This window comes from Tupaia chinensis, unplaced genomic scaffold (genome assembly GCF_000334495.1).
Source record: "Tupaia chinensis unplaced genomic scaffold, TupChi_1.0 Scaffold000146_1, whole genome shotgun sequence".
NCBI classification, from domain to species: Eukaryota; Metazoa; Chordata; class Mammalia; order Scandentia; family Tupaiidae; genus Tupaia; species Tupaia belangeri.
The window spans coordinates 7385929-7410737 of record NW_006159616.1 but is presented as its reverse complement, the minus strand read 5'-3'; the positions used below and the strand labels follow the sequence as shown (position 1 = coordinate 7410737).

The window sequence follows — 24809 nt, the reverse complement described above, 5'->3', positions numbered from 1 at the left end:
GAAATCACCCCCCAGGAGGATGGGGGTGATTTCTCCCTTTCTGTCTCTCTGTCTCTCTCTGTCTGTCTGGCGAGTGCACGTGCTCTACAGCAAAAAACTCAAAAAAAAAATTTAAAGAACCAATTTTTCAGTATGGAGATCCCTTAAGAAACTAAAAATACAACTGCCATATGATCCAGCAGCCCCCCTCCTAGGCACATACCAAAGGAAAGGAAACCAGTATGTGGTAAAGATATCTGTACCCCAATGTTTACTACAGCACTGTTCCCAACAATCAAGCTACAGAAGCAACCCAAGTGTCCACACAGAAGAATGATACAACAAAATGTGGTATAAACACACACAGTGGAATACTGGACAGCCACTAAAAAGGACAAAATCTAGTCACTGAGGTCAAATGGGAGAGCCTGGAGGACATCAAATTAAGTGAAATAAACCAAATACAGACAGAAATACCACATGTTCTCCCTCATATATGGAAATTGGAAAAAAATGACCTCATAGAAGTAGAGAGAGGTCAAGTGACGAGTGGATGTGGTGAAGTTCTGGAGGGAGAGAGGAATAGAAGGGTGCTGATTATAGGAAACAAACTAGACATAAACAGAATGAACAACATCTAACATTACCAAATACAGTGAGAGCACAGGACTAACAGGCTACCATATATTGGGTCATCAGAAAAGTCACCACGTAGTTTTCTGTTTTTCTATGCAAAAATGCATCACGACTTTTCCAATGACCCAATATAATGTTTTGGATGGTTGAAATGACAGGCATACGAACTACCATGATATAATCATTACATATTGTTTTAATGTACTGAACAAGAACATTGTAACAATGTTATGTGAATAAAAAATTATTAATTAAAAAAAAAAGTTTTTAGGGCCAGCCTCTGGCCTGGTGGGTACATGAGCTGAATCCCATACGGTCAACTGTGCTGTTTAAGTCCTGGGCCTGGAAGTTTGACAAACATGCTAGGCACATGTATGTATGTGCCCAAAGTCCCAAAAGGATGGAGAAGTGGAGAAGAGATTATGGCATGACCCTCTCCCACGTGGGGTGCTTTCTTACTTTCTCTCTCCCATTCTCTGGCAAGTTCATGTGCCTCCTGACAATTTTTTTTTAACTTTTTAAAAATATGGATATTTGGGGGCCAGGAGATCAGATAGCGGTTACATTGCTGGACTTCTACATGGCCAACCATGGTTCAAGTCCCAGACCTGGTGGCTTGAAAATCATGGTAGGTACATGTGTGTGCATGCCCAAGATCCTGGGAGGAAAATGGATGAAAAAGGACTGTCGCATGGCCATCCTCCCTGGGGAGTGATTTCTCACTTTCCCTCTCATTGTCTCTGTCTCTCCCTGCCCCAGCAAGGACACACACTCTAAGACAAAAACCTCTAAAATAAATAAATAAATTATGGCTATTTCAGTATATTAATGTGAAAAGATCTCTAAGACAAACTATTAAGCAAAAAAAAAAAAAAAAAAAGTGATTAACACAATCCCACTTGCATTACACAATAAACCAAGGGCACACACTGGGTGAGTCTGTATGTGTACCCAAGATCCCAAGAGGAGAATGGAGGATAAGGGACTGCGGCCACCACCCAGGGTGTGATTTCTCACTTGTTGTCTCTCTGGTGAGCATATATGCCCTATAGCAAAAATTTCTCTAAAAATATTAATTTTCTTTAAATGACTGGGCCAGCCCCAGGGCCCAATGGTTAAGGGAGTCAGATTCCACATGGCCTATTGTAGTTCAAGTGCTGGTCCTGGAGGCTTGAGAAGCACACTGGGCCGAGTGCATGCCCAGAATCTTGGCAAAATATAAAAATGGAGAAGGGACTGAAACGTGGTCATGCCCCACTGGAGGGATGCTTTACCCCCTCTGTCGATACCAAGCACATGTATCTGCTAGTGATTCAAATGAAAATTTTACGTTATACATAGTTTACTACAACTTTAAAAGGCTGTATAGGGCTGGCCCCATGGCCAGTGATTAGGGGAGCTGAATCCCACATAGCTGACCATGAAGTTCAAATCCCCAGCAGTTTCAAAAACACACCAGGCACATATACATGCTCAAAATCCTGAAGGGATGGAAAAACAGAGAAGGGACTGCAGCACGAACATACCTCCTCAGGGAATGCTTTCTCCCTTCTCTTCTCTGTCTATCTCTCTGGAAAATACACAAACCCTCTGGCAAATTTGAAAAAGAAAGAAAATATCACTATGTAACTTAATAGTGGATTAGAAAAATGCAGATCAATTGAACTTTAATACATAACAACACAAGTTATCCAAAATGAAGTAAGGGGATGAGATGGTGGCAAAGAGCTAAAATCTGACACTCTGCAAGGCTGATCCATGTAAGAAGGTTCCAAGTTTGTGTCTAGAGGATCTCCTGAGTACACCAGGCATGGACACGTCCGTGACCCATGAGCTGGAGCTCCAGGTGAAAAGCAAGGTTGAGACCTTATTGGCAGTTGGATGTGGGTGGGTATGCTGCCTTTTTCTCTCAGTATAAAAAATTTAAAAAAAAAAAAAAAAAAAAAAAAAAACCTTTAAGATATATATTTTTTGAAAAAGGCACAGAAAGAAAAAGTGCTGAAAAAAATTTAACAAAGTCTCAGTAACTTTTGGAGTAATATCAAAAGGTTCAGCATACCTATAAGAATCCAGAGGGAAAGTACAGGATAAGACATAAAAGATTTTTTTTAAATAATAGTGAATAAATTTCCCAAATCTGAAGAAAACTACAAACATTCGGTGAGCCAAGAAGCTGAACAAAACCAAGCAGGAAGGGAGCCAGCAGGTGGCATGGTGGTTAAGGCACTGGAATTCCCACAAAGCCAACCACGGTTCGAGTCCCAGACCTGGTGACTTACTTTCTCACTCTTCCTCTCTGTCTTTCTCTGGCAAAATTCATGTGAAGACAATAAATAAATTAATTCATTCATTCATGTGAAGATAATAAATACATAAAATAATTTAAAAATAAAATAAAAACCAAGCAGGGGACCAGCAGATGTCATAATGGTTAAGTCATTGGACTCCCATATAGTCAACCACAGTTTGAGTCCCAGATCTGGCAACTTATAACTCAAGCAGGGCTTGTGCGTGCACGCCCAAAATCCCAAGATGAGAACAGAGAAGGGGGACCAGCGGTTGGTATAATGGCTATATTGCTGGACTCCCATGTAGTTGACCGTGGTTCGAGCCCCAGACTCGGTGGCTTAAACTTATGTTGGGCGAGTGTGCGTGCGTGCCCAAGATCTGAAGAAAGAATATAGAAGAAAGGATTGCAGTGTGGCAATCCCCCCTGGGGGGTAATTTTTCACTTTCTGTCTCTCTGTCTCTGTCTTTCTGGCAAGCGCACGTGCCCTATAGCAAAAATCTGTTAAAAAAAAAAAAAAAGAGAGAGAGAGAGAATAGAGAAGATACTGTGGCATGGCTATCACCCCTGGGGGGTGATTTCTCACTTTCTGTCTCTCTGTCTTTGTCTTTCCAGCGAGCACACGCCCCCTATGGCAAAAATCTCTCTTAAAAATAAAATAAATAACTGGGGCTGGCAGGTGGCGTGGTGGTTAAGGCACTGGACTTCCACATGACTGACCACGATTTGAGTCCCAGACCTGGCAGCTTGCTTTCTCACTTTCTCTCTCTCTCCCCCCTCTCACTCCCTCTCTGGCCAAATTAATTAAACAAATAAATAAATAAAGTTAAATGAAATAATTATTTAAAGTAAATAAATAAATAAGCAGTATAAAATAAATACGCATGGAAATGGCAATTGGTGTGGTAGTTAAGGCATTGGACTCCTATGTGGCCAACTGCAGTTTGAGTCCTGGACCTGGCAGCTTTCTTTCTCACTTTCTCTCTGTCTCTGTTTTTCTCTGGGGAGCACATGTGCTCTACAATAAATTAAATAATAAATAAAATAAGTAATTCTTAAAAAAAAAAAAACATTACATAGCCAGCAGGTGCCATAGTGGCTAAGGTGCTGAACTGCCATGTGGTTGACGGTTCAAATTCCAGACCTGTTCTCTTGAAACACACCAGGTACATATACGTGCGTGCCCAAAATCCCAAGAGGAGAATAGAAGAAAAGGGATTGCGAGCATGGCCATCCCCCAAGGCGGAGATTTCTCGCTTTCTGTCTTTCTGGTGAGTGCATGCACCCTATACCAAAATCTCTTAAAAAAAAAAAAGAAAGAAAGAAAGAAAGAAAGAAAGTCACACATACGCAGGAGCCAGACGGGGATGCAGCAATAAGGCCACATGAACGAAGCCACATGCCTGGCATGGCCTGAGGAGACCCAGGACACAAACCTTGGACCTCTCCTTTGTGGTCCAATTGTGTCGCCACCGAGCCACCATTGGGCCCAGTAATGCATTTTATTTTTTTGTTTTTAGTTTTTGCTAAAGGGCACATGTGCCCACTGGAGAGAAATGGGAGTGGGGGTAAAAATCACCCCCCAGTGGGGACAGCCACATTGCTATCCCTTCTTCATTCTCCTTTTGGGATTTTGGGCACACATGCACAAACCACCACCGTTTTTCTCTCTCTCTCTTTTTTAGAGAGATAATTGGTATAGAGTACATGTACTTACCGGAGAGACAGAGAGACAGAAAGAAAGAAATCACCCCCCAGGGAGATGCCACGCTGCAACCCCTTCTCCTCCATTCTCCTCTTGGGATCCTGGGCAAGCATGCACACACACACACAAGCATGTTTTGTTTTGTTTTTTAGAAAGGTTTTTGCTACAGGGCATGTGCACCCGCCAGGAAAGACAGAGACAGAGAGACAGAAAGAAAGAAATCACCCCCCAGGGAGATGCCACGCTGCAACCCCTTCTCCTCCATTCTCCTCTTGGGATCTTGGGCACACATGCACATGGTGCACACCCGGCGAAGTTTAAGCCACCAGGTCCGGGATGCGAACCGTGGTCGACTACATGGGAGTCCAGCAACATAGCCATTACGCCAACTGCTAGTCCTCTGGCTTTAGTTTTAAGTCGCCAGGTCCAGGACTTGAGCCATGACTACATGGGAGTCCAGTGGCACAGCCATTATGCCATCCACTGGTCCCAACAACTAGTGTTTTTTTAAGCTACCAGGTTCGGGAGTCAAGTTGCAAAGTCAGTCATGTGGGATCCAGCTGCCTTCACAACCACACAACCAACTGGCCCCCAATAACGCATTTTTAAAAAGCTAGTAGTAAAACAAACAAAAAAAAAACGTTTAAACCACATATACCAATTTTACACCAGAAGAAATGTTTACTAAACACTTTGAGTTAAACAGTTATATATTCTGAAACAATAAATTAGATAAAATCGCTTTTCCAGTTTTTATGAGCAAGGTCTCCATATGTCATGATCCTCATGCCTCAGCCTCCTGAGTAGCTGGGAACACAGGCACATGTCACCAAGCGTGACTTTTTGGGTAGGCCACGAATCCACTGGGCATACCATGTGGTCAGTCTGCTGAGTCGCAGCATCAGCCAGTGCATGCTACAGTAGAAGGCCTCAATGTTTTAAAATAAGCACAATGAGAGCTAGCAGGTGGTGCAGTGGTTACAACACTGGCTTCCCACATGGCTAACCCTGGTTCAAGTCCTGGTGGCTTTAAAATCCCACTAGACATGTGTGCGTACATGCCCAAAATCCAGGGAGAATGGAGAAAGGATTGGGGTGTGGACACCCCCTCTGAGGGGTGATTTCTCACTTTCCCTCTGGCTGGCTCTCTCCAATGAGCACATGCACCCTAATGGCAAAAATCTTTAACAAAAACAAACAAACAAAAAACACAACGGTCAGCCCCACAGCCTGGTAACTAAGAGAGCCAGATCTAAAATGGCTGACCATGTAGTTCAAATCAGGGTCCTAGCAGATTGAAAAAATATTAATAAAGATTAAAAATAGAGGGGCCAGCAGGTGGTATGGTGGTTGGAGGTACTAGATTCCCACATGGCCAACTGCAGTTTGAGTCCCGGACTTGGTGGCTTGCTTCCTCCCTTTCTCTCTCTCTCTCTCTCTCTTTCTCTCTCTCTCTCTCTCTCTCTTTCACATACAAACTCTGTCCCTCTCTGGTAAAATTATAAATAAACAAACAAGTAAATAAATAGGTAAAATAATTCTTTAAAAATTATTTTTTTAAAAAAGATAAAAATAGGATAAGCCAGGTAGCATAGGGGTTAAGGCAGCGGGATTCCACATGGCTCACTATGCAGTTTGAGTCCTGGACTGAGTGGCTTGAAAAACATGCTGGGCCCATGTGCATACATAACTAAAATTCCAACAGGAGGCTGAAAGAGAGGCAACTGCGGTGTTGCCATGCCCCACAGGGGGTGCTTCCTCACTTTCCTTTCTCTCCCTGTCTCTTTGCAAGCACACATGCCCTATAGCAAATATATAAAAATAAGCACAAAAAATGTAAACATACTCAGATTTATTTCAAACAGGTTAGGAAAACATGTAACCTATTTTGTTACATATGGAGGAAAAAATTATTCAAAGAAAAACCTATACTTTATAATCACTTACACCAATAATTCTATGTCTAGGAAAGAAATTTCCACCGAAAACTGTACCATAGAACATAATATGTACAAAACGCAATAAAACAGTATGCTGAGATTGGTCTCACTTGATTATGGTTTGCAATGAGCATGATCCTTTAACCAGAGCCCAGGTGGAGAACTGCTCATATTTACTAAGACTATACAGAGAAATAACAATATATCTAGATAGAGCTGGCCCCACAGCCTCATGGTTAAGGGAGCTATTCACCTCAAGGCCACATGTGGCCAACCACAGTCTAAATCCCAGCGCTGGTGTCTTGTAAAACATACAGTGCACATGTGCCTATACACTTAATTCCTGACAGGCTGCGGAGGGATTATAGCATGACCATGCAAGAATGGGAGATGCTTTCTCCCTCTCTGTTTCTCAATCCCTATCTCTCTATCTCTCTCTGACAAATACGCTGGCAATTAAAAAATAAAATTAATGGGTCAGCAGGTGGCACGGTGGTTAAGGCACTAGACACCCACATGGCCAATCACAGTTCCAGTCCTGGACCTGGAGGCTTGCTTTCTCATTTTCCCTTTCTATCTCTCTCTGGTCAAATTAAAAAGTAAATAACAACAAATAAGATTAAATAAATAGGGGCTGGCAGGTAGAATGGTGGTTGGGGTGCTGGATTCCCATATGGTCGACTGTGGTTCAGGTCCTGGACCTGGCAGCTTGCTTTCCCTTTTTCTCTGTTTCTCTCTGGACAAGTTAAAAATAATAACAACAACAAATGGAATTAAATAAATAAATGAATAATTTTTTTGGGGGGGAGTATTGTTTTGTTTTTGCTATTGGGGTGTGTGCTCACCAGAGAGACAGAGAGATAGAAAGCGAGAAATTACCCCCCAGGGGGGATGGCCATGCCGCAATCCCTTCTCCCGGGATCTTGGGCATGCACGCACACGTGCCCGGCATGAGTTTTAGCCACCAGGTCCGGGACTTGAACCGCAGTTGACTACATGAGAGTCCAGCAACATAGCCATTACACCATCTGCTGGTACCAATAAATGAATAATTCTTTTTTAAAAAGATTAAAATTTTTTTTTTTGGGAGAGGATTTTGCTATAGGGTACGTGCACTTGCCAGAAAGACAGAGACAGACAGAGAGATAGAAAGTGAGAAATCACCCCCCAGGGAGGATGGCCACACCGCAATCCCTTCTCCTCCAATCTCCTCTCGGGATCTTGGGCTCGCACGCACACGCACCCAGCATGAGTTTAAGCTACCAGGTCCAGGACTCAAATCGCAGTCAACTATATGGGAGTCCAGTAACATAGCCATTATGCTAATTGCTGGTCCCAAGATTAAATAATTTAAAAAATAATAATTAAATTAAATTAAAGGGGCCAGCAGGTGGCATGGAGGTTAAGGTGCTAGATTCCCACATGGCCAATTCCACACTTTGAATCCTAGATCAGGTAGCTTGAAAATCACAGCAAGCATGTGTGTATACATGCTCTAGAGGAGAATGAAGGAGAAGGGATTGTGGTGTGGCCATCCCCCTGAGGAGTGATTTCTCATTTTCTTACTGTCTCTGGAGAGCACACATGCCCATTAGCAAAAACTAAGAAAAAAGAAAAACATGCCAGGTGCAGGTGTGTACATGTCCCAAATTCCAACAAGATGGGAAAATGGAGAAGGAATTGTGGCATGACCACATCCTGTTGGGGGATGTTTTCTCCCTTCCTCCACTTCACTCTCTCTTTCTGACTAATGCATGCACTCTCTGGCAATTAGAACTGTGTATGTGTGTATATAGTCTGCGTGTATACAGTATTTTACAGTGTGAAGTAATCATCCCACAATTAAAAGTCTCACTGTTTTTTTAATTTCCTGAAACTATCATATAACAAGTATTTATTTCGTTTCTAAATGATTTCATAATTTCACTTCATTTTTTAATTGCCAAAAGACATATGCATTCGTCAGAGAAAGGAAGAGAAAGAATCTCCCAATGAGACATGGTCACACCACAATCCCTCTTCCTCTTTTTCTGCATCCCATTAGGATATGTGTCACATGAACACATGTCCTCAGCCTGTTTTTCAAGCTGCTGGGGCCAAGATTCAAACTGAGGTTGGCCACCTGGGATCTGGTTCCTTATGCACAGCATTTAATAGCTGCACTAAGAGGCCAGCCCTCTAATTTCATTTTGATAGAAGAGCTTGATACTGTTACTTTGTACAGATACGCCTATGGGTTAGTTGGGGGTACAATAGTTTAGGAAGCTGGATCCCACTGGATTCCACTTAGCTGAGTGAGTCTCAGTCCTGACAGCTTGAAAAACATACTGGGTGCAGGTGCATGCATGCCCAAAATCCCAAAAGGGGATTTCACACTCCTTTCTCTCTTTATCTCTATTTCTCCAGTGAGCACATGCACCCTATAGCAAAATTTAAAAAGAAAAAAAAAAAAAAAACATTCCAGTAGATTGCATAGTGGTTAAGGTACTGGATCCCACACAGCTGAAAACAGTATGTAGTCCAGCAGCTTGAAAAACACACGGAACATGTGTGTACACATGCCCAAAATCCCAAAAGGAGAAATAGAGAAGAAATTGCAGCATGGACATCCTCCCTGGGGAGTGATTTATCACTTTCCCCCCTCTCTTTAGAAAGCACACATAACCAGGAACCAGCAGTTAGTGTAATGGCTATGTCGCTGGACTCCCACGTAGTCGACCGCGGTTCACGTCCCGGACCCGGTGGCTTAAAACTCACGCCAGGCGCGTGTGCATGCGTGCCCAAGATCCCGAGAGAAGAATGGAGGAGAAGGGATTGTGGCGTGACCATCCCCCCTGGGGGATGACTTCTCGCTTTCTGTCTCTATGTCTCTCTCGGTCTGTCTGGCGAGCGCACGCGCCCTATAGTGAAAATCTCTCCAAAAAAATTAAAAAAAAAAAAAAAAAAAACATATAACCTATGTGAAAAATCTAAAAAACAAACAAAAAACAAATATTATGCCTACTTCTGCCAAGAACGGAGTAGAATAGGGTCAGCAAGTGGCATGGTGGTAAAAGGTGCTGGATTCCCATATGGCTGACTAAAGTTCAAGCCCCAAACCCAGCAGCTAGAAAATCATGCTGGGTGTGTGCACTTGTGCACATGCCCAGAATCCTGAGAGGACAATGGAGAAGGAAATGAAATCTGGCCATCCCCCTGTGTGTGATTTCTTTCCCTCTCTCTTCCTCTTTTGCGCCTCATGGCAAAAACCTATTAAAAAAAAAAAAATAGGATGGGGGGCTGGCACGTGATGTGATGGTTAAGGCACTGGACTCCGACATGACTATGATTTGAGTCCTGGACCTGGTGGCTTGCTTTCTCACTTTCCCTCTCTCTTTCACTGTATCTCTCTGATCAAATTAAATAGTAATAAAGAAAACTAAATAATTTTTAAGTGTTTTTTTTTTAAAGTGTTCAACCTTGAGGAATGTTTAAAAAAGAAGAATGAAGTATAGGCCCAGCCTATGGCGTGGTGGTTATGGTGGATGGACTACACAGCCGACTATGCCATTTCATCATTCAATCCCCCGCCCCTATAGATTGCACACACGCACACATGTGTGCATATATGCCCGAAATCCCAAAAGGAGAAGGGATTGCAGCTTGGCCATCCCCCACGGGGGTGGCAACTTCTCATTTTCCCTCTCTCTCTGTCTCCATCCAACAGCAAAAATTTTAAAAATAAATAATCCAAAAAAGCATAGCAAATGAAGTATCGTTCTTGAATCACTCTACTAGGTACTTCAAATCAAAAAAGTTATATATTATAGTAAAATCAAATACACAATTTTACATGTTGGAAAGATGAAGTAAAATTTTTAGGAAAGAGTTTTGTTTTCCTTGAGAGATTTTCGCTAAAGGGTGTGTGTGCTCACCAGAGACAGAAAACAAGAAATCGTCCTCAAGGTGGATGGTCACGCCACAATCCCTTCTCCTCTATTCTTCCCTCGGGATTTTGGGTATGCATGCACAAGCACCTGGCATGAGTTTCAAGCCACCAAGTCTCGAATTGCAGTTCCAGCAGTTCAAGCTGCTGCCAGGTCCTGAACTTGAACCATGGTTGGCCTTGTGGGAGTCCAGTGCCTTAATCACAAGGTCACCCTCTGGCCCCTTAAAAAAGACATCTTAAAGGGACCAACAGATAGAGTGATGGTTACATCGCTAGACTCCTAGGCAGTCGACCGCAGGTTTGAGTCCTTGATCCCGCAGCTTAAAACTCACCCCAGACACATGCGCATGAGTGTCTACAATCCTGAGAGGAGGATGGAAAATAAACTGCAGTGTGGCAATCTCCCCAGGGGTGAGTTCTCACTCCCTCTCTCTCTCTCTCCAGCGAGTACACATGCCCTATAGCAAAAATCTCTCTGGGACCAGCAGTTAATGTAATGGCTATGTTGCTGGACTCCCATGTAGTCAACTGCGGTTCGAGTCCCGGACCCAGTGGCTTAAACTCATGCCAGGTGCATGTGCGTGCGTGCCCAAGATCCCATGAGGAGAATGGAGGAGAAGGGACTGCAGCATGGCCATCCCCCCTGGAGGGTGATTTCTCGCTTTCTGTCTCTCTTTCCAGCAAGTGCATGCACCCTGTTGCAAAAACCTCTCCCCTCCAAAATAAAAACTCTCTTAAAAAAAAAAAAAGACAAAAAAATACACCTTAAAGTAGAATATTTTATAGTCTTGGTTTTTTTTAATTATTTTATTTAGGGGCTAGCAGGTGACATGATGGTTAAGGGTGCTGGACTCCCACATGGCCAACCATGGTTCGAGTCTTGGACCTGGTGGCTTGCTTTCTCACTTTCCCTCTCTCTCTCTCTCTCTCTCTCTCTCTCTCTCTCTCTCTCTCTCTCTCTCTCTCTCTCTCTCTCTCTCTCTCTCTCTCTCTCTCTCACTCTGTCCCTCTCTGGCAAATTAAAATAAATAAATAAACAAATTAAAACAATTCTTTTTAAAAATTATTATTTTATTTAACCTTACGTATTTAAGTGTTTTAATTTAGCCAGAAAGGGACAGAGTGAGAGGAAGAGAGAGAGAGGGAAAGTGAGAAAGCAAGCTGCCAGGTCTGGGCCTCGCACAGTGGTTGGCCATATGAGAGTCCAGAGTCCTTAACCACCACACAACCTACTAGCCCCTATTTTTATTTTATTATTTTTATTCATTTAATTTTTTTGAGAGGTTTTTTGCTATAGGGCGCGTGTGCTCACCAGACAGACAAAAGAGACAGAGAAACAGAAAGCGAGAAATCGCCCCCCCAGGGGGAATGGCCACACCACAATCCCTTCTCCTCCCGTCTCCTCTCGGGATCTTGGGCACGCACGCACACACGCCCAGCATGAGTTTTAAGCCACTGGGTCCAGGACGCTAACCACAGTCGACTACATGGGAGTCCAGCGAAATAGCCATTACGCTAACTGCTGGTCCCCCTATTTTTATTTTTTAAGAGAGATTTTTGCTAGGGTGTGTGCACTCACCAGAGAAGAGAGAGACAGAGAGACAGAACGTGAGAAATCACACTCCAAGGGGAATGGCCACGCTACAATTCATTCTCCTCCAGTCCCCTCTCGGGATTTTGGACACGTACGCACACATGCCAGGCGTGAATTTTAAGCTGCTGGGTCCAGGACTCAAACGGTGGGAGTTCAGCAATGTAACCATTATGCCATCTGCTGATCCCTCTCTAGCCTAATTTTAAAACAAATGACATGAAGGAGAGTTTACAATATTCCTGTCCCTTCCTCCAAAAAAACTATCAATTTAAAAATACTTAGAATCAAATTCCTAATAGTTTATATAATACAACAACTGGGGAACTTTAAAAAGAAGAAAAAAAAAGAAAAACAGACAAAGTTTGTGTAAGTATGCATTTTCCAAAGAGAACTAAAAATCAAGGTTCTGGGAACCAGCAGTTAGCGTAATGGCTATGTCGCTAGACTCCCACATAGTCGACCGCGGTTTGTGTCCTGGACCTGGTGGCTTAAAACTCACACCTAAAGTGAAAAACTCTCAAAAAAAAAAAAATAATAATAATAAAATAAATTTAAAAATTAAAAAATAAATAAATAAAAATCAAGGTTCAGTATAGTAGTGGCTTAAGTTGTTCAATACCCATTCAGACTTTTTTTTTTTTTTTTGGAAAGGTTTTTGCAATAGGGTGCGTGCGCTCACCAGAAAGACAGAGAAAGACAGAAAGCAAAGGAAAGTGAGAAATCACCCCCCAGGGGGGATGGCCATGCCACAATCCCTTCTCCTCCATTCTCCTCTTGGGATCTTGGGCACACCCAGTGTGAGCTTAAGCCACCAGGTCCGGGACTCGAATTGTGGTCAACTACATGGGAGTCCAGTGACATAGCCATTACACTATCTGCTGGTCCCCCATTCAGGCTTATATAATTATTCTTCAGACTTTGTTTTTTGAGTTGTTTTATTTATTTATTTATTTATTTGGAGATTTTTTTTCTATAGGGTACATAAGCTCACTGGAGAGACAGAAAGTGAGAAATTACCCCTCAGGAAGATAGTCACACCATAATCCCTTCTCCTCCATTCTTGGGGGATTTGGGGCACCCCCCCACACACACACACACACACACCCCTGGCATGAATTTCAAGCCACCAGGTCCAGGACTCAAATGATGGTCGGCCACGTGGGAGTTCAGCGCCTTAACTACTATGCTGATTGTTGGCCCCAAACTGTATGTTTCATGCATTCTGCATTTCTTAAATAAAACTGGCTAAACCTAACTTTTAACGGTACTTAACAGTAGTGTTAGGGCAGGCCAATGGCATACTGGTTAAAGCGGCTGGATCCCACATGGCATTTTCAAGCCCCAAACAAGCAGATTGAAAGACAATGCTGTGTATGTGTACGTTTGTGCTCAAAATCCTGGAGGGGAGAAGAAGGGAAAAGAAATTGTGGTGTGATCAACCCCTCTTGGGGGGAAGTGCTTTCTTTCTCTCTCTCTCTTCTGTAAGCACATATGCAACCTCTGGCAAAAATTTTTTAAAAATAATGTGTTAAGATTTCTACAACTAAACTTTCATTCTGAATACATGCTCATGTATTTAATCTAAAAATAGTTCTCAGAAGACTCTACAGCAACACCAACCTGCCAAAGATAAAAGAATAACCAAATCAGTAAGAACTTGGAATAGGAGGAAATCTCACTGGAAATCTCAAGGCTCCAATGCTTCTCAGATTTTAATGTGAATCTATTTTTTTAAAAGAATTACTAATTTAATTTTATTTTTTAAATGTTCTACAGGGCATGTACACTCACCAGAAAGGGGGTGGGAGGAGGATGGAGAAAGTGAGAAACCAAGCCATCAGGTCCAGAAATCAAACCATAATTGGTCCAGCACTTTAACCACCATGCCACATGATGGCTCCAATATAAATCTAAACTACAGACCCAGAAAGCCTGAGGTAGGACTTGAGATTCTGCATTCTAACCTTGATGATGACAATGTAGCCAGTCTTAAGTAACATTAAAATACAGCTCAAGTTGGGTCAGCCCACTGCCTGGTGAATAAGGGAACTGGATTCCACATGGCCAACCCTGCGGCTCAAGTCCTGGACCCAGTGCCTTTGAAAACATGCAGGGTGCATGTGCATGTGTGCCCAAAATTCCAAAAGGGAAGAAAGCTGGAGAAGGAACTGTCATGTGGCCATTCCCCATGGAGGGTGTGTTCTCTCTCTCTTTCTCTCTGGCCAGATCACACACTGTCTGACAAAGTAAGAAAAAAATATTAAATGCAGCCGGTGTCAAAACCAGATGCTAGTATAAGGCCAGCCAGTGGCATAGCTGTCGGGCAGCTGGATGCCACATGACCCACTGCATGGTGTGTCTCAGACACAGCAGTCTGAAAAACACGGCAGCCTGAAAAACATGCCAGGCATGCTTGCATGCATGCCCAAAATCCCAAAGGAGAAATGAAGAAAGGATGACCATGGGGGTGGGGGGTACTCATTTTCCCTCTCTGTCTCTCTGGCTAGCACACATTAAAAAACAAAAACAGGGAGGCCACCAGGTAGCATAATGGTTAAAGCGCTCAACTACATTCACTATGGCTATAACTAAATATAAATTAAAATCCATTTGCCTATAGTGATAGAAAAAGATATTTGCTATCACCGAGACAACTACTGTACCAATTGTTTACTAAGAAAATTTATAATAAACAGCAAAGAATTAAGCACCCTGCCTTATTAGGAAGTAATAAAACACATAAATCTGGGACCAGCAGATGGCATAGTGATTACATTGCTGGATTCCCACATAGTCGACCTTGGTTCAAGTCCCGGACCTAGTGGTGTAAAACTCATGCCAGACATGTATGTGTGCGTGCCCAAGATCTCAAGAAAATGAAGGAGAAGGGATTATGGCATGGCCATCCCCCCAGGGGAGTAACTTGTCACTTTTTGTGTCTGTCTCTCTGGCAAGCACGTGTGCCCTATAGCAAAAACCTCTCTCTCAAAAACAAACAAACAAACAACAACAACAAAAAAAACCCATAAATTTGGAAAAGCATGAGATACTAGAAATTCCTTAAATAACATAGATGAAATAAGGACCAGCAGTTGGCATAATGGCTATGTCACTGGACTTCCATGTAGTGGACTACAGTTCAAGTCCTGGACCCGGTGGTTTAAACTCATGCAGGGAACCTGTGCGTGCATGCCCAAGATTCTGAGAGGAGAATGGAGGAGAAGGGATTGCAGCGTGGCCATCCCCCGGGAGGAGGCGTGACTTCTCGCTTTCTGTCTGTCTTTCTGAGGAGCCCTATAGCAAAAACCTCCCCAAAAAAGAAATAGTTGAAATACGAGTATCTAAAGCATTAAGTATTTTAAAGGAATATCACCTCCTAAAATGTGAATCTATTTTTTTAAAAGAATTACTAATTTAATTTTATTTTTTAAATGTTCTACAGGGCATGTACACTCACCAGAAAGGGGGTGGGAGGAGGATGGAGAAAGTGAGAAACCAAGCCATCAGGTCCAGAAATCAAACCATAATTGGTCCAGCACTTTAACCACCATGCCACATGATGGCTCCAATATAAATCTAAACTACAGACCCAGAAAGCCTGAGGTAGGACTTGAGATTCTGCATTCTAACCTTGATGATGACAATGTAGCCAGTCTTAAGTAACATTAAAATACAGCTCAAGTTGGGTCAGCCCACTGCCTGGTGAATAAGGGAACTGGATTCCACATGGCCAACCCTGCGGCTCAAGTCCTGGACCCAGTGCCTTTGAAAACATGCAGGGTGCATGTGCATGTGTGCCCAAAATTCCAAAAGGGAAGAAAGCTGGAGAAGGAACTGTCATGTGGCCATTCCCCATGGAGGGTGTGTTCTCTCTCTCTTTCTCTCTGGCCAGATCACACACTGTCTGACAAAGTAAGAAAAAAATATTAAATGCAGCCGGTGTCAAAACCAGATGCTAGTATAAGGCCAGCCAGTGGCATAGCTGTCGGGCAGCTGGATGCCACATGACCCACTGCATGGTGTGTCTCAGACACAGCAGTCTGAAAAACACGGCAGCCTGAAAAACATGCCAGGCATGCTTGCATGCATGCCCAAAATCCCAAAGGAGAAATGAAGAAAGGATGACCATGGGGGTGGGGGGTACTCATTTTCCCTCTCTGTCTCTCTGGCTAGCACACATTAAAAAACAAAAACAGGGAGGCCACCAGGTAGCATAATGGTTAAAGCGCTCAACTACATTCACTATGGCTATAACTAAATATAAATTAAAATCCATTTGCCTATAGTGATAGAAAAAGATATTTGCTATCACCGAGACAACTACTGTACCAATTGTTTACTAAGAAAATTTATAATAAACAGCAAAGAATTAAGCACCCTGCCTTATTAGGAAGTAATAAAACACATAAATCTGGGACCAGCAGATGGCATAGTGATTACATTGCTGGATTCCCACATAGTCGACCTTGGTTCAAGTCCCGGACCTAGTGGTGTAAAACTCATGCCAGACATGTATGTGTGCGTGCCCAAGATCTCAAGAAAATGAAGGAGAAGGGATTATGGCATGGCCATCCCCCCAGGGGAGTAACTTGTCACTTTTTGTGTCTGTCTCTCTGGCAAGCACGTGTGCCCTATAGCAAAAACCTCTCTCTCAAAAACAAACAAACAAACAACAACAACAAAAAAAACCCATAAATTTGGAAAAGCATGAGATACTAGAAATTCCTTAAATAACATAGATGAAATAAGGACCAGCAGTTGGCATAATGGCTATGTCACTGGACTTCCATGTAGTGGACTACAGTTCAAGTCCTGGACCCGGTGGTTTAAACTCATGCAGGGAACCTGTGCGTGCATGCCCAAGATTCTGAGAGGAGAATGGAGGAGAAGGGATTGCAGCGTGGCCATCCCCCGGGAGGAGGCGTGACTTCTCGCTTTCTGTCTGTCTTTCTGAGGAGCCCTATAGCAAAAACCTCCCCAAAAAAGAAATAGTTGAAATACGAGTATCTAAAGCATTAAGTATTTTAAAGGAATATCACCTCCTAAAACTAAAGCGAGTTTATCTTCACAGAAATAAAATGAACTACTTAAAATCTATACACTACTATAATAGAAGACTAAAGGAAATAAGTTCCTACTAGCCCAGTCATTGTAGCATTGCAGCAGCAAGATGTTCTGTGATGCTGGAGACCACATGGAAGATTGGGATTGAGTTCCTGGGCTGACCAGTACATGTTGGAGGCACTTGGATCTGTGATCCGGGCTGGCTGGCAAAGGCTGGGGAGAGGAATGCAGCACAAGATTCTGCTGAAGGTGTTTATTTCTCGTTCTTCTCTGACTCTCATAAAATAAATAAGAAAGAAAAAAAAGAATAGAAGTTACTATTCAATAAGCTAAGTTACTGGGGCCAGCAAGTGGCATAGTGGTTAAGGATGCTGGACTCCCACATGGCCGACCGCGGTTCAAATCCCAGACATGGTGGCTTGCTTTCTCACTTTCCCTTTTCCTCTCTCTCACTGTCCCTCTCTGGTCAAATTAAAATAAATGAATAAAGTCAAATAAAATTACTTTTTTTAAATGTAAGCTATAGTAAGTAGTCCAACCACTAGTATGGTGGTTAAAGTAGCTGGATCCCACATGACCAACTGTGCGATCCAAGTTCCAGACCTAGCAGCTTGAAAAATACACCAGGCACACATTTACACATGCCCCAAATCCCCAGAATGGAGAAGGGATTGCAGTGTGACCATCTTTCCAAAGACGTGCTTTCTCGCTTTCCTTCTTTCTCCAGGAAGCACACACATCCTCCGGCAAATTTTTTAAAAAGGGGTTGGGGCCTGCAGGTGGCATGGTAGTTAAGGTGCTGGACTCCACATGCTGACCACAGTTCAAGTCGTGGACCTGGCAGCTTGATTTCTCACTCTTCTCTCTCTCCCCATCTCCTTCTCTCGCTTTGAGTGCATATGCTCCTTAGCAAATTTTTAAAAGTAATCATAACTGGGACCAGCAGAGCTGGCATAATGATCTTGTTGCTAGACTCTCACGTAGTCAACCACAGTTTGAATCCTGGTTCGGAAACTTAAAACTCACACTGAGCACGAGTGTGTGCATGCCCAAAAATCCCAAAAGGAGAACGGGGAGGGGATTGTGGTATGGCCATCCTCCAGGGAAAAATTTCTTGCATTCTGTCTTTCTGTCTCTCCAGTAAGCACACGTGCCCTATAGCAAAAATCTCTCTCCAAGAAAAAAAAAAAAAAGTAGTAACAATAAAATTAAATAGTAATTCGACAAAAAGGGGGTCAGGAGATGATGTGGTGATTAAGGCACTGGACTCTCACTTGGCCAATCGCAGTTCAAGTCTCCGACCTAGTGGTCTGCTTTCTCTTTCTCTCTCTGTTGAGCATGCATGCCTTATGGCAAATTTAAAAAATAATAAATAAAACTAAACAAATAATTCTTTTTAAAAACAAAAAGGCTATATAGTATGAGTTTAATACAGGGTAACTTAATTTTTTAGTTATTTATTTGTAAAAATATAGCCAGGTAGTGGGACCATCAGTTGGCAGAGTGGCTATGTCGCTGGCCTCCCATGTAGTCAACTGCAGTTCGAAACCCGGACCCGGTGGCTTAAACTCACGCCAAGTGCATGTGCATGTGTGCCCAAGATCCCAATTAAATATTTCTTAAATCAAAAAATGAAAATTGGGAACCAGCAGTTAACGTAATGGCTATGTCGCTGGACTCCCACGTAGTCAACCGCGGTTCACGTCCTGGACCCAGTGGCTTAAAACTCACGCCGGGCGTGTGTGTGTGCGTGCGTGCCCAAGATCCCGAGAGGAGAATGGAGGAGAAGGGACTGCGGCGTGACCATCCACCCTGGGGGGTGATTTCTCACTTTCTGTCTCTATGTCTCTCTCTGTCTGTCTGGCGAGTGCACGCGTCCTATAGCGAAAACCTCTCCCCCGCCAAAAAAAAAAGTAAAAAAATGAAAATTAATGGGCCCAAGACAACACACTAAATTAACTCTAAAACAACTATGGTCATCCACCCCGGGGGGGGGGGATGTTCCTCACTTTCTGTCTCTCTGTCTCTTTCTGTTGAGTGCACACACCCTATAGCAAAAACCTCTCAAAAAAAAAAAAAGGTACAGCCAGGTGGTGTGGTAGTAAAGGCAGCTGGAACCCACATGATAAAGTGCATGGTTTAAGTCCCAGACTCAGCAGCTTGGAAAACACACTGGGCGCGTGTGTGTGAGTGCCCAAAATCTCAAGAGGAGAATGGAGAAAGGACTGTGTGTGGCCATACCCCCTTGGGGAGTGACATCTCACTTTCCCTCTCTCCCTCTCTCCAGGGAGCACACATAGTCTATAGCAAAAAAACAACTAAAGAGTTTATTTTTTCCATGAGTGATGGAGGGTAGAGGAGAGAGACAGCACTAGCAGTACCCTGACATTAAGATCCCCCCAGCCTTCGATCAGCCCTGGTCATGGGCTAGTGTGTGCCTAGGGTATTCAGGGAGGTCTCCAGACTTGAGCAGAAACTTTCCCATGTGGGATTATCTCATAGCATATTGCACCACTTTCTGGCCCCAATACTGGGTAATTTTAAATAACTTACGTGTAGGTCATATCCTTCTATATGTAATAAACTGTCCCAATACAGAAAATAAACACATTGCCTTCACTTTTCTGTCACCTCACAACCTTAAGGCACCGTTTCCAGCTATGATAATCAAATAATCTAATACAATACATTGCCACATAAAGATTCTTAATTGGGTCCAGCCTGCAGTGTGGAGGTTGGGGTTGCTGAATTCCACATGGATGACCTCACAGTTCAAATCCTGGTCCTGGTGGCTTGAGAGGCACTCCAGGCACATATACATGCATGCCCAGGGTCCTGAAAGTAGTGGGTAGTGAAGGAGAGGAGATTGCATCGTGACCATTCCCCATAGGGGGTGCTTTTTCACTTTCCCTCTCTCTCTGTCTCCAGTGAGTACATAGGACATCTGGCAAAATTTAAAAACCAGAAAAAAGATTTTTGGGGCAATTGTTGTTATGGTGGTTAAAAAGGCTAGATCCCAACTGACCTACTATATGGTTTGAGTCTAGCTTGAGAAACACACCAGGCATGTGTGCATGTGTGCCCAAAATCCTGAGAGGAACAAAGAGAAGAGATTGTGGTGTGGCCTTCCCCCCAGGATGTGGTTTCTCACTTTCCCTCTGTCTTTCTCTCTATAACAAGCACATGTGCCCTATAGCAAATTAACAAACAAACAAACAAAAAACCTTCTCATTTCAAAAATTCATAAAATTTTTGCAATTCATAAAAATGGGGCTGGTAGGTAGTATGCTGGTTAAGGTACTAGATTCCCACATAGCCAACTACAGTTTGAGTCCTGGACCTGGCAGCTTGCTTTCTCACTTTCCCTCTCTCTTTCTGTGTCCCTCTGGTCAAATTAAAAAATAATACTGGGGACCAGCAGGTGGCATGGTGGCTAAGGTGCTGGATACTCCCACACGGCCTACCACAGTTCAAGTCATAGACCTGGTGGCTTGCCTTCTCACTTTCCCTCTCTCTCTCTGCATGTATGTCTCTCTCTGGTAAAATTAAAGTAAATGAATGACTAAATAAAATTAAATAAATAATTTTTTAAAAATACTAATAAATAAAATTAAATATTTCTTAAATCAAAAAATGAAAATGAATGGCTCCAAAACAACACACTAAATTAACTATAAAACAACTGTAGCACTAAGGTACGTAACTTGCATTGGGATACAGAATTCAATACCAGAGACGTTAAGCAACTCAATCCACATGGAATTTATAAAATGGATTATTTTTTTTTCTGTTTTAGAGAGGTTTTTGCAATAGGGCGCGTGCGCTCGCCAGAAAGAGACACAGAGGGACAGAAAGCAAGAAATTGCCCCTCGGGGGGATGGTCATGCTGCAATCCCTTCTCCTACATTCTCCTCTTGGGATCTGGGGCACACACGCGCATGTACCAAGCATGAGTTTAAGACACCTGGTTCAAGACTCGAACCCCGGTCGACTACATGGGAGTCTAGCAACATAGCCATTACGCTAACTGCTGGTCCCTATAAAATGGATTCTATAAAATAGTCAATATGTCTAAAGCTGTCACTTTTACCCAAAAAGGAATAGGATTTTCGCATTTTATTTATCATTGGGAAAATTGAGACAGTACTAACAACCACCTATACCCAACATTCTAAGGGACAACTAAACATTAACTACATGTGATTGGATTAAGAAAATATAGCAACTTGGGGCCAACTGGTGGCATGGTTGTTAGGGATGCTGGACTCCCACATGGCTGACCCCGAGTCCCAAACCTAGCTTTCTCACTTTCTCTCTCATTCTCTCTCTCGTTCGCTCTGTCCCCCTCTGACCAAATAAATAAATAAAGTTAAATAAAATATTTTTTTAAAAAAGAACATGAAGCACCTCTATGCTAGTTTATGAAACAGAAACAAAAAAGGCATTATCACTCTAAAGTTGTCAACACTTAGTGATATTTTAATTGTAGCTGCAATGTTTGTGTCTGTGCCTGTGTGTATGACTCACTTGCAAAGGTTCTCCCAAGGCTATTGGATTTTTGAGAATGCAGAAACCATAACTGGGGCATACTGTGTGGGAAGTGTCATGACAATGAATGAATAAAAGGGGAAAAGAACTCATGATAGGATTTTTTAAAAGTTTTTATAAAAAGCAAGTCACTAACAAAGGGCAGACTTTTTCTGGAATAACAAGAAAGGTTGGGGAAAGTCACCCTGGCTCTGAGAAGCCTTTCTCGGTTTCCTTGGTTGGATTCAGTGCACTTCTTATACTATTAAATACAATACAGTTAACAATATAGTTTCCTCATTTGGTTTTCACCACACTATGAGGCAACTACAGACCAAAAGCAGTCTTGTCTTAGAATCACTAGTACCTACTTTGCAAAATGCCTGGCACACAGAGGGCCCTTAATAGATGTTTCCTAAAACAGGATAATCAATTTGATATATATCATTTACCTTTCATTTTACAAAGCACTTTCACAAATATGACCTCTTTTGATCCATATAACAATCTTATGAAGTGGGAAGGACATTATTTAACCAAATGGCTTCTGGTTTTACAAAGAATTGTTAACTGACTGACTAAAACAACCCTGAAATCATAAAAATAATCACATATTCATCTTTTAGATAGCTTCTCCTTGGGACTTCAATATTCTCATAAAACTCAAAGATTTTTCTAGGATTTTCTTTACTTGCTCTTCATAATTGATAGGAATTACACAGGTCCGAATCTAACTGAAGGGTTTAAACTGCATAAAAGATAAAGGACCTTCAAGATATCAGACATAAGCATCCTAAGCTATTTTTCCTGATCCTGTTCTTTTTGTAACTGAGAAGGGTAAGAAAATGCTGGAAAGCAAATGATGTCATGGGTGTCATGAAGTTGCATCAATATCTAATGATGATTTAGCACAACAATGCAATGTATCATGCCAAGAAACATAATGTTAAATCACCAGGATGTTTTACTGCATTAATTTCATGACTTTAATAGCAAATTGCTATGCAGACTGTCACTGTAATTTTCTAAGACAGGGAAGTTGATGGTTCAGGTGTACATCTTCAAGCAAAGGCACTAAGAAGATCTAAAATGTCAGTGGACAATGCTTTTAGAAAATGAGAAAATTTCCATATTAGCTAATATTAAACTAAACAACTGTCATTCTAACAATTAAAAGCTACCAGAAGTACACAACAAAGCCGTGGATAACTGCAGACTAAATAACAGATTTATACTGGACTTGTCAAAAGCAGTTACAGGCTATACAATGACAATACACAATAGAAAAGATATCAAGATTATGCACAGGAATACACTCAAAGTTAGAAATTTGATACAAATCATTACTCACAAGAGTTACAAACTTCATTCTAAATATTTCATTCTAAATGATGGGATTTCCTCTCAAATATTCCTTATTCCTTTAAACTCATGATGTCATCATTCCCAAGCACAAGTAAAACCAATTTCTTACAAATATTTGATGTGTCCAAGCAAAAGTAATTGCCTAACAATTCCCCATAGGACAATTCCAACTGAAGCCACATTTCTCAAGAAAGACAAGGCTTCAATCCAGCTCTCCTACGTGAAACTAATCAGTCTCCCAATTAGCATTTCAACAAGTTGTTCTCAAAAAGTGGTAACAATCACAGTACAATATAGAAAGTGACAACCAGTAACGTGTCTGAATCTTCATCTAGTTGAATCAGAATTCCATCACAGAAAACTCCAAAGACTTTGGCAATTAAGAAATGAAACTTTTATTTTTCTAATAAAAGTCAGAAGATTTAACAGACAAAGCAAGTGGTTATTCTGAATCTTGACAATCCAAAGATTTCAAACAACCCCGTTAGGGCTGGAGATACTCTGCGACTATCAAGATCTCACGATTGTTTTTTTCTTTACAAATTTGTTTCCACCTTCCACCGTTCCCTTTACACAATTTTGATCCGGAAAAGCCTTCCACAGTCACAACGTGGATTGCTTGCTGTCTAAAACAAGGAGATTCGTAATTCCCACTTTCTTGGAGGATACTCAAGCTAAGCCTATTCCAAAACGATCCTCTTGCAGCTGCATCTTTGGAAACACTGGCCCAAGACCGCAGCCCCAATTTTTGGAGGGCACCCGACTTGGGATACTCTCGCACGAAGTTAAAGGTTCAGGGGTGAGGTGAAAGGTTCTGACACCCCCAAAGCCATCTTTGCCCTGGCCACACACCCCTTCCTGGTCAAGCAAGGGGACGAGAACCGTGCTGCTGAGAAGTGGGGACGGGTTCTCTCCAATCCAAGGGCTGGCAGGAATGAGGCTCTCCTCCCCGTCTAACCCAGGGGAGACCAAGGATGACGACACCCAGGCCCTCAGAACTAGCAAGGATCCACCCCCGAGAGGGATGCAGGGCTAGCGCCAAGACCCCAGGCCCCGCTGCCTCCTGAGGGCCCCGGGCATACCCCCGCCCCCCGCCGCTGCCCCAGAAGGGGGAGAGGCCTCACCTGGCCCAGCCCGCTCCACGCTCTCGGACTCACAGCTGCCGGAACCCCGAGCTGCCCAGAGCCGCCATCTTCCTCCACTCAAGAGCCGCCGCCGCGACTGCCCTAGCCAGGAGAAGACAGCGCGGAGTGCGCATGCGCCTGGGCCCGGCGCGGTGGACGCGCGCGCACTTACGTCAGTGCGGCCGACGGCGCAGGATGGCGTGGGGCGGCCAGGGGGCGGCGCCATGTTGAGAAGGGCCTTGGTCCGCAGTCTGCCCAGAGCCGCCATCTTCCTCCACTCAAGAGCCGCCGCCGCGACTGCCCTAGCCAGGAGAAGACAGCGCGGAGTGCGCATGCGCCTGGGCCCGGCGCGGTGGACGCGCGCGCACTTACGTCAGTGCGGCCGACGGCGCAGGATGGCGTGGGGCGGCCAGGGGGCGGCGCCATGTTGAGAAGGGCCTTGGTCCGCAGTAATGCAGGAGTGGCTGGATAGCTTCCTAGCGAAGCGAAGATTCAGAGCCGAATTTACCTGTGTTCACAGAGCCGGCCCCAGAGCTGCACCCACCCTTCGCTGCACTGTGTGGGGCTTACTAGGAGGTTTTCCCAATAGCTTGAGGCAAAACCAATTTTAACCGAGAAATTAACTCATTTGTGACCCTGGGTGTCTCATAAGGACAAAGG

At 43.2% G+C, this 24809-nt stretch overlaps 1 protein-coding gene across 1 annotated transcript in view; it reads right to left on the bottom strand.

The window, feature by feature from the left end:
- LOC114007262 (F-box only protein 42-like) overlaps positions 1-24417 on the bottom strand; it is a 70061-nt gene extending 45644 nt beyond the window's left edge. Inside the window, exons 1-2 of the mRNA XM_027770672.1 lie at positions 24318-24417; positions 24150-24251 (exon numbers count right to left, since the gene is read on the bottom strand). Of these exons, the coding sequence (XP_027626473.1) occupies positions 24150-24251; positions 24318-24417 (202 nt within the window). The remainder of the gene's footprint in view (positions 1-24149; positions 24252-24317) is intronic.
- Positions 24418-24809: the final 392 nt, after the last annotated feature.